Below are 10520 nucleotides of genomic sequence, written 5' to 3'. Positions count from 1 at the left end.
GCCTTTATTGCTTGCAAATGCCTTTGTGCCGCGTCACACTGTTCACTCATTCATTCAGTGGGCTGATATGTCAGCTTTACGATCCCTTTTTGCACTGGCTGCATAGCTCACGCTGCCCTCCTCCATCTTTGCTGCAGAGCATAGAGACCCAGTAACATCTCACCTGCTGCTGCAGGGTGGTGAGTGGCGACTCGCCATCATCCATGAAGTCCGTGTCGATGACCGACGTGCTGGCCTTGGTCTGGCGCAGCAACGACACGTACGCGTGGAAAATGTCCGCCTTCACGTTCTCCTCGCGTTCTGCAACGACCGACAAGCTCAACACCACGGGCGTGGAGCCAGCGGTACGACGAGCAGTACCGGCCTGGAACGTCAAGTTTTGACAGAAGAGCGAGCATTTGCCTGATATCGTTGTTTGGCCAGTACCTCCTGACATACTGAAAGCCGATTTTTGTCAGAATGACAATGCCACTCTGCAGAAACAATTGCACTATACCAATGACCATTCACCATGTTCAGATTTCATATGACGAGCCTGGCGTCCACCACATCCGCCCATACATTTAAACCAGCTGGCCGTCACAGCGTCGGACCACTGCCAGAGAGCACGAGCCCGACTGACTGGCCGTCACAGCGTCGGACCACTGCCAGACAGCACGAGCCGGACTGACTGCAAAGCCGGACACCAATCTCCAGCCCCGTAGTGAGCCGACGACGCCAGCGGCACGCGCCAGACTGCCCCGGCTGGCACATCTCGGCTGCAGCCTCGCACCAGGCGGCGCGCGCGAGCGCCGGCCGCGCGGCGGCACGCCCACCTTTGAACCTGTTGATGAGCTCAGGCGAGACGGTGCGGTAGAAGTCGAGCAGCATCTCGTGCCGGGTGGAGATGACAGCCTCCAGGCACTTGGCGGCCGCGCGCCGCACCTTCCACGACATGTCGTCGTCGTCGCTGTAGTCGTCCTCGTTCTCGTCCTCGTCGCCGTCCGTCTCCTCCATGTCCTCCTCGTCGTCGGCGTAGTTGTAGTTGGGGTCGTGCGAGAGGTAGCGCAGGCACAGGCCCAGGATCTGCGGCAAGCCAGAGTCAGGGTGCTTCCGTGAACCAAACCACTTCTCCACTATGACCATGCTTGACACAGATCAGGAAATCGGATGATAAAAAGCCGTCACTGCACGGTGTCAGTCACGGCGCTTCTAAAGCAAAGGCAGCTGAGAGTACCATAAAGCAGCTGCCGCGGCAGATACCGACAAGATGCTTTAATTTCCAGCGCTAAACACAGAGGTACGAGGCACGACTTCCAGCAAAGCAAACATGTGTGAAAGATCGTGCGCCCAGCGACTGTGCGACTGTGGCCAGCCCAGCGAATAGCGACTGTGTCCCGCCAATCCCACAGCGTCAGCAGCAGCGCCCGGTGGCGCTCCGTGTGCCACTGACCGTGCCGATGTGGGGCGTCACCTCCTTGGGGCACTTGTGCACGAACGCCTCCAGCGCCTGCAGGCAGTGTTCGCGCAGCTCGTCGTCGTCCACCTGGCAGTGGCCCACCACCAGCGGCAGCACGCGCTCCAGGTGCTCGCCGAATCGGTGTCCCGCGCCGCGGCTGGGGGCGGCGGCCGGGTCACTCCCACCGCACACAAACAGAACGCCTGGAGGATGGCCAAGGCGGCCTTTGATGCTCGTCTCCGTGTTGAAATTGGGACGTTCTTGGGACTGAGGGCAAAAATGGTTACCCTCTGATCGACGCTAGCAGCGTACTAATCTTCACTTACTCTAAACGAAAAGCACACGAATGCCCAGCCGCGTGGCAGAGCCTATGTCCGGCGGCCTTTGACCGCGTCCTACCCTGTTCCCAAAGTTCCCGGCTCACCTGATGGCGGCCACGGCGTTGATGTAGGTGCGGGTAGCCGAGTTGTCCTGCTTGCGCTGAATGCACTCGAGCAGATGGTCGATCAGCTTGCTGTAGAGGTCGATGCTGCAGCTGAGCACCAGGTGACCGAGAGCGATGATCGTCCTGCCCAACCAAGCGTCCGTGAGAGGTGACGCAGCGCCTCCCGCTCCCCAAGCAGACACCCTGACCGCGTCACACACCCCCAGACAAGAACGCAGAGGACAGGCTGGACGAAAATGGTCCAGCGCGCTCTAGGGCCATCTGAGCACGCAAGTCAAGTAGAGGAACACCTCTCATTGTCCGCACCAGTCCACGACCGGCAGACAAAGGAGACAGAGCGGACAGAGCGACAAAGCAGACAGACCAGACAGACCGGGCAGACCCGAGCAAGTCTGGCAGACCCGAACAGACAGAACAGACCGGGAAAACCGGACAGACTCGAAATCCGAACAGATCGGACAGACCGGGCAGACCCGGGCAGACCGGACAAGCCCGGCCAGGCCAGAGACATGGCGGACCAGTTGCACGGAGACCCACCTCTTGCGGACGGCCAGACGCGGTGAGGAGAGCTGTGGCAGCAGGGCCTCCAGGATGCTGGCGTGGTAGCTGACCAGCAGCGAGCCAAAGCGGGAGAGCATGTCGGCCAGGATGTCGAGCGCCTCCAGCTGTACCGACACATCCGTCGCCTGGCGACGTCGGGCGCGTGCTGACCATGCCCAGTTGGATGCCGACGACAACAGCCAACACAGACGATGCGGGGTGGACGCTGACGATGCGGAGTGGACGCTGATGATGCAGGATTGGATACTGACGATGCGGGGTGGACAAAAGCGATGTGGGATGGATACTGAAGAAGTGGGGCGAGCATTGACGTAACGCGTAGGGACCGACGACGTGAGGTATGACACTGACGACATGGAGGAACATAATGACGGCGTGGGGGAAGACTAAAGCATGCGAAGATGGATACTGACGATGCGAGCTGGATGCTGTCGATACGGGGCAAACGCGGAAGGTATTAGGTAGAAACTGATAATGCACGTTGCATGTTGACCGCGTGTGTGCATAATGACGATATGCAACCTAAACTGACAATATCATGAGGATTCTGACTATGTGAGGATAATTTTGCGGCACGGGGTGAATAAGAGAGCCGCATGGGAAGAACCACATCGCGTACGACTGGACTCTGCTGGCACAGGGCACTCCCGGCAGGGCAGGACAATGGTGCGGGAGATGTTGATGATGTGGGAGATGAAGATGAACCTGCCCACGGCGCACCGGCGGCGGCGGCGGCGCCGGGTGCGACACTGACCATGCTGATGGCGCGACACAGCTGTACGATAGTGCGGCGGCACACGCTGGTGGTCTGCAGGCTGGCGCCCGGCGGCAGTTCGTTGATGACAGTCTTGAGCGCGATGCTGCTGATATCCCGCAACTGCTCCTTGTCCGACACCATGTTGTTGCACAGCGTGTCGACGATAGTCTCCACCTGCAGCTCCTTCACCTTCACCACCAGCGGGCCCAGGCTGAAACGCGGCACGTCCTCCGTCACCTAAAGCTACGTATAGGACGGGCACTTCCAGAAGACCAGCGACTGCACAAAGCATGGCTTTACGCGACGACACCCGACGGAACGGGCAGGCCGGATATACTCACCATTTCACAGCCAGGTTCTGGACCTCGCCATTCTTGTCCTCTAGCAGCTTCAGGATCATTCTGACCACCTTGCGCTCCGACTCGTCATCTAGTTTGATACTGTCTTTCTGGAGCTCCACCATTAGATCGTTTGTTGCCATGAAGCGCAGGTCCTTGTCTGTAGACGTCATCTACGGGTGGTGCGACAAAGAAAAACCACGAAAGAAAGTTAACAGGTAGTGAAGATCTCTGACAAGCGAAATATCTCAACAACAAAAACAGCTTGAAAAGATAAACAGATCATCGTGAATGCAATCACTGAAAACTGTTCTTCCATAAATGTGTTTCCAAAGTTGTCTTTCAAGCAATGAGCCACTTTTCCAATATATTCCATCCCACGCATATGGGCCCCAGTAGCATATATAATCAAGACTTAATGTAAAACTGATGTCCATTCCCAGTTTACAGTAACAACTACCACTTAACAGACAACCAGCTTAAGAGTTATGAACAGGCTCTGTAAAACCGCCAATCAGCTCAGCTCAAACTGGAAAGCTGAGCTGATCTCAAGCAAGCAGAGCTTTACTATCAACATGCACCGCTGAATTGGTTTAGACTGGCTGGCCTCTCACCTTGTCCAGGAGATTCGGAATGTGGTACGACATGCTGGACATTTTGTGACCTTGCTCGTTTGGTATTTTGATGAAGTGCCGATGACGCCGCACAGCGCGTGCTACGTGGCAGTCTCAATGCTCTATGAGCACTAGTTGGCGGCGACGGAATCACGGCTAGTTGACCAATGTATCATTCGAAATATCTGACCTGAAAAGGAAAAGTGAGTGAATAGAAAATAAATGGAATGGCTGCATTGTGCACAAAAGCTGCCAAACTGCAATAACTATTTCCTCATGCGTTAATTGCATGACCAGAAAAAACCACACCGACGTGCCGGAGAAATACTTCAACAATAATCAGCATCTTAAGCAGTCTGAGCAGGAAGCATATCTTCCTTGCATGATAATTATGTATCAGCCTAATCACTTCCTACACAAAGGTAATTCCTTCGCTGCTGTGATATTTATTTGAAAATGACCTATACGAGCTTATTTGAAGTTGATTGGCTGCTACATGGTCGTGATAAACTGAGATATCAGTATCTATATAGCAAACACATTGGCTCAAATGTTGGGGGTCAGCAAGCCGCAGAGTTAACCCTGAGACGCCACCTGACCACCTCCGCGCCTGTTTCGTGGGTGTGGGTCCGCGTGCGACGGGCGATCAGCCAGCCAGGGGAGCCACCTCACATTCACAGCACGGGCCACGCAAGGAGCCTGCCCTCCTTCACTGGCGCCACCCAGGCTCACGGGGTTGCGGACCATCGTGTTTCACGTGGGCAGCTCTTTGGCCGGCGGTAAGGATGGGATATGCTGGCCACCTGCCTGACTCCGCTTTGGCACCATCGACACGATGCATTGCCATCTCGTCAACTCTGGCCTGCATCTTTCAGGCATGCCCTTGTTCTGGACGCATCAATAGATCTTACTGTCAAAATCGAGGGACCATTCCTTGCTTTCAGGTCACTGCCCAGTGTCGATCGTGCCTGCCGGGTCAAAATTGCCGAGCAGGCTGTGCACCAGCAGTTCTACAGTTAGCTTTCCTGAAGCCGCCCAATCGTGCCGTTCCAGCACTGTTTCCGTCTCCGTCACCCGGCGAGAGCCGTGCAGCCTACATTTCCGGCCATATCTTATCGGCCAATGGCCGTTGAGGCATTTCGTTGTTGTGTTTACTCGACTCCAGGAATTGTTGCGATATGATAAACCGCTCCAAACTCTCGAGCAGGCGGCTGTGGCGGCAAACTGACTCTTCTTGGCTTCCGGCCCACCTATGAAGCTATCCGCGGGATGGCAAGACCACTGATAACCCGGATGTCTCAACATCTCCAAATATCACCAAGTTAAGAGACCGCCCCCCCCCCCCCCTCTCACCAAACATTTTCAACAGCATCGTTCAGGATTCCTCTCTGCTCCCTCTGCTCTTCAGTGCCTTTACGAATAACTTTTGCTAGTTGATAGAGGACACAGCGCCAGTCCAGTAAAGGAAGGACACCTAATCTCGGTCAGCTGGCCCACACTTTCTGCAAAAACACCAGCAAGCAGACAGTAAGTATATATATATATATATATATATATATATATATATATATATATATATATATATATATATATATATATATATATATATATATATACATATATATATATATATATATATACATCACATCATATAAATAATAAATATCATATGTATATAAAGATAGATAGATAAATAGATGACTGTAGCAATAATCTCAGTCTTCCTAGAATAGCCAGGAGTATGACGAGATACATGTATTAACATTTCAGCCGCACGCCTTCATCAAAACAAAGATCAGAAGCACATTCAAATTTACTACTGATCGTAAATTTACTGATCTACTACTGATCTACTGACTACTTTACTTTACTTAACTTAATCTATTAATCCACTAACTAATCTACTGATTACTACTGACCGTACTACTGATCGATCGTCGTACTGTCGTAAATTCAAACAATTCAAATTTACTACTGATATTCATTTTGATGGAGGTATGCAGCCGAAATATTAATACTGCTTTCCCTCCATTCCCCTGGCTATCCTGCAAGGAGTAAGGCTATTGGTACTGTCTTATCTATAGTTTAGGTTTAGCGGAATTAAAGACCAGCGCAGACATAACTCAGTTGTTGGACCTTCAACAAGGCATGTGTGGTACTTACTACGTCAGCCCAAGTTTATCTTAGTTACGAACTTAGCGATCGCAATCTCATCCCTGTTTGGGAGCAGTCTTGATTTAGTCTGCTCGCACCCACCCCACACTCTCGTCATACAACCAGGGGTGTGGTTTCCTATTCTGCTTGCAGCTTTAGCTCCCACCCCTGGGGTGCCCCCCCCCCCCCCGCCCGCCTCCCCCACTATCTCTGAGAAGAAAGCGGACCAAATCCGTGGAGAAACCCATTCGTAGGCCAAATTGGGAGACGGGTTACATCATTTCTTACTGCACAGGCACCCCCAACTCACTTTGCGAGACTATATGCCATTGTACTCAATGCTATGTTGGCATGTTGGCGTGTCCATCACATCTGAAGCACCTCTCCCCCTTCCCACGTTATCACCTATCTGGTAGACACCTTGATCTGCCGCAAACCCGAAAATGTGGTTCATACAGTGTTTTTGACTGTCAGTGCATTGTGATGATGCTCATAACAACATGGTCAGGATACAATGGTCGAACCACACTGTCCTATCTTTGGACACAAAAGTTCACGTCTTATTGGGCATGCTTCATAGTTTGGCAAGGCTGCCAGATGAGTATTCGGTGAGGTACTATTTGCTCACTATGCTGAGTGTTTAGTGAGGTACTACGTACTCACTATGCTGAGTGTCTAGTGAGGTACTACGTGCTCACTACACTCAGTGTTTGGTGGGGTACTACGCGCCCACTACGCCCAGTGTTTGGTGGGGTACTACGTGCTCACTATGCTGAGTGTTTAGTGAGGTACTAGAGTGTTTGGTGAGGTACTATGTGCTCACTACGCTGAGTGTTTGGTGAGGTACTATGTGCTCACTATGCTGAGTGTTTGGTGGGGTATTACGTGCTCACTGTGCTGCAACACAGTGTGTCACATGGGGAACCAGAGACCTCGCCATTGCGTTTCGCACGCAGCAGAGGCTCGGGAGACCAGCACTACACAGGATGGTGACTTGTATGTGCCCTGATCAAGGATCGCGATGTGGAAGTAACGATTTCATTCGCAGGTGACTGCCCAGCAAAAAAATGAGTCATACTGAGTGAGCAGTGAGGCACTAGATGCCAATCTTTCATCCCTACACCTCCCCCACAGGTGTAATGGTCCATTTGCATGTGTGCACATGTGAATTTGTGTGTGTATGCTCAACTTTGATGCCCTGTGTTGACATGTAATTAACTTTTATTTCCTACTGGCTGTAATAGCCCCACATTCATTGTGGATGGCCCAGATACATGTCTAGGTCTATGTTTATCTGTTATCCAATGAAAACTGCAATCATGTATTTTTCAAATTTATTATGTTTAAGGCATATTGTTTGACCTCCACTCCACATTGCATGCTACCAAAGTGATGCTGGATCATTTGAGCAACATTACAGGACATGGCCAACTGAAGGACATCCAACAGTTGTGTATGATACTGACCCAAATAATCCTTTGACAGTCTTTTCTCTAGTTTCCAGTTTTCCAGTGTTTCATTAGTATGTTCCAGAGAGGCCAATAATACAAATGAAAAACATGTTGCCACAAGGCATCACCTTTGTATGTATTGATTGGCATTGGGAAGCTGGGAGTCATATTATTCCATAAACAAAGTAATTTAGCAATTGGCACAAGCAGGAAAATTGTCTTTACTGGAAGGCATCACAATGTCAGGTGGCTGAACTAGACAGGTGCCAAGTCAGCAAGATGACTGACAAAAACTGAGAACTTAACATACAACTTTATAGGGTAAGTTGTGTCTTAGGTGGACAAGCACCTGGATCACCGCCAAAAATTCCCAGATTGCAACAGATACTTCGGAGACAAATTAGGAAGAGGTCACAGGCCTTAAAGGATCCTTTCACAAAGTATAGAAAAAGATCTTGAATACTGCCACCAATCATTATTTTGGAAAATTTGAGAAGAAGAAAATCATAAAATCTTATGAGAATCCTCAGGAAAATTTGGAGATAGATCCACATGTCAGAGGCTCCTTTGAATACATTTACAAATGGTCCTGGATCTTGTAAGATTGAAGATCTGGGACTCATGGACCAATGCAAGGTGTCATTGCTAAGGTACACAAGATAAAAACAGCTTCTTGATCTGTCATATTTGATCAGCATAGGCATGCAGGGTGTTTGTCAGGTTGTAGATTAAGTATGCTGGATGACATGCACTCACAAAATGAAGAATATTTGTTGAATATGTTTTAAAAGGTTTTATAGCTTATAGTTTATAATAATAGGTTCTATACATTTTTGTCAAAAAAGGAATTCAGAAGGATGGCACTGAATGTGTTGCATCCAGAAAACAAGAATCATGATTATTGACAAGACCCAAACTCTAACTTTGGCACTCAAGGTTCTTAATAAACTATAAAGTTGAGAATATTAATTGAGAGCATGGGTACAAATTCATAAGCAGATGTGCCCACATTATGAGTGAAGTCCCATTAATACTACATTTTGCACTAGGAACCAGCAAAAGTTTTATCACACTGAGACAAAGTTCTCACTTTAATTGCTTTGTCCATCCTTTCTGGAGTAGATTTCTATTTTCAGCAGATCAACAACATTATTTTCTATAGCATCTTCATAAAAGAGAAAATTCTATACAGTTGCCTTTGGTTCTCAGGAACAAAAACATTCTCACTGATTCCCACATGGTCTTGAAGTGAGTAGCTTTCCATGCTGGTGATGTGACAGATGCTGTGAAACAGTCAGTATTTTACAGGGTGAATTATTTCTTTTTTAAATGGAGGAGTCCATTTTGTCTTGATCTGGCTTGAAGAATATAATTGTACAGGTAGGCTGTGGCTCTGTGACCTTACAAGGCCATCTTTTAGTTACCAGAGAACATTTGAGACATTCACAGCATTCTGCAAGAAGGCATCAGATATTTATATGTGGGATTGGCTTAATTTAATTGCATAGGTAGTTGAAAACCAAATAAGCTTTATGAATAAACTTTTGCAACATTCACTGACAGCATAATATCTCCCATTTTGTGGGATGCATATCATGATATAGTATGATAAATATACTGATGGCAATACAGTGAAGATTAAATAAATGAGTTTATATTCTAAAGTATATCTACTAATATCTTGTCAGCATGATATTATGTTATTAAAATATTACATCAGTATTTTATATCCTTATATATGTGAGTGTAAGTTTTGGGTTTTATTAGCTAGGTGACTCAAGAGTACACTCTAATGGCATGCAACAAGACATATAAAAGCTGCTCCTGCAAATGAATATGAGAAGCTATTGATAAATTCCAGAGGTGGGAATCCATGTTTCATGCACCAGCTCCTCATTCAACATCTGATCTTTTATTTCCAACACACACAAATGGTTAGATTTGAATGTTTCTTGATGTTGTCTCAGTGAGACCTCATGTGTCTTATCATGTGTCCTCCCAAGACAAAATACATAAAAGGTATGGAAAGAACTGCTCACAGGTGGAAAAACAAAACAAATGTTAACATTTGTAGATGAGCTGTGCAATGCCAGAAGAAAGCAAGAATGGTACATCATGAAGCCTAAAGAAGCCATGACAGAGAAAAGTGTAAGGTAGTTTTCTGTTGCTCCACAAAAGGTTAACTACTTAAAGCTCAATATATGGCAGTTAACAATCACAAACTCTTGCTTTTTGTGAGCCACCAAACATGCAGCTCCCTTGAATGATCAAGTTTTTTGTCAAGTGTATCACAGAAGCTGATCTCTGACCTAGGGGCTGAAATAAAGATCAAGACGTCAATCCAATCTACAAATGGTAAAGCCACAAACTAAAACAAATATATCACTATTGTAACAACCACACCGGTACAACGTCCGCCTTTCAGGCGCAGGTCTCTACGCGCTACCTGATGCCCAATACGCGCATATGGCCATGAGCCTGAAGTGATCAGGAAAATATTTACCGAATTAATAAGAAGTTGAAACCCAGAACACTGGAACTACCACCCGAACCAACGGCGAAACCACGGACACCCACCGCCCTCGCAATTCACAAATGCACCACCCGAGGCAGGACGCACAAGGGTATGCAAACTTGCTGAACCTCCGTAGGCAGCGGTGGCGAATGCGTGACAAATAGTGTCGTTTGAGGTGGAAAACGCGACTACTAATTACAATTAACGAGGTTCCACCCGATAATCCAGAAAGTGGTTGCTTAAAAAA

At 48.4% G+C, this 10520-nt stretch overlaps 1 protein-coding gene across 2 annotated transcripts in view; it reads right to left on the bottom strand.

Moving 5' to 3' along the window:
- Cand1 (Cullin-associated and neddylation-dissociated 1) overlaps positions 1-10366 on the bottom strand; it is a 21273-nt gene extending 10907 nt beyond the window's left edge. Inside the window, exons 1-9 of one of the 2 annotated variants that reach the window (XM_037224087.1) lie at positions 10262-10366; positions 4154-4343; positions 3543-3712; positions 3199-3412; positions 2421-2569; positions 1863-2006; positions 1433-1595; positions 816-1065; positions 164-300 (exon numbers count right to left, since the gene is read on the bottom strand). In XM_037224087.1, coding sequence (XP_037079982.1) covers positions 164-300; positions 816-1065; positions 1433-1595; positions 1863-2006; positions 2421-2569; positions 3199-3412; positions 3543-3712; positions 4154-4195 — 1269 coding nt within the window. In that variant the 5' untranslated portion in view covers positions 4196-4343; positions 10262-10366. The remainder of the gene's footprint in view (positions 1-163; positions 301-815; positions 1066-1432; positions 1596-1862; positions 2007-2420; positions 2570-3198; positions 3413-3542; positions 3713-4153; positions 4344-10261) is intronic. The other variant, XM_037224088.1, reaches the window with a different exon arrangement.
- Between the last annotated feature and the right edge of the window lie 154 nt (positions 10367-10520).

The sequence above is a fragment of the Pollicipes pollicipes genome, unplaced genomic scaffold, assembly GCF_011947565.3.
Source record: "Pollicipes pollicipes isolate AB1234 unplaced genomic scaffold, Ppol_2.1 Scaffold_4881;HRSCAF=5763_pilon_pilon_pilon, whole genome shotgun sequence".
Lineage (NCBI taxonomy): Eukaryota > Metazoa > Arthropoda > Thecostraca > Pollicipedomorpha > Pollicipedidae > Pollicipes > Pollicipes pollicipes.
This window is presented reverse-complemented; position numbering and strand designations above follow the sequence as displayed.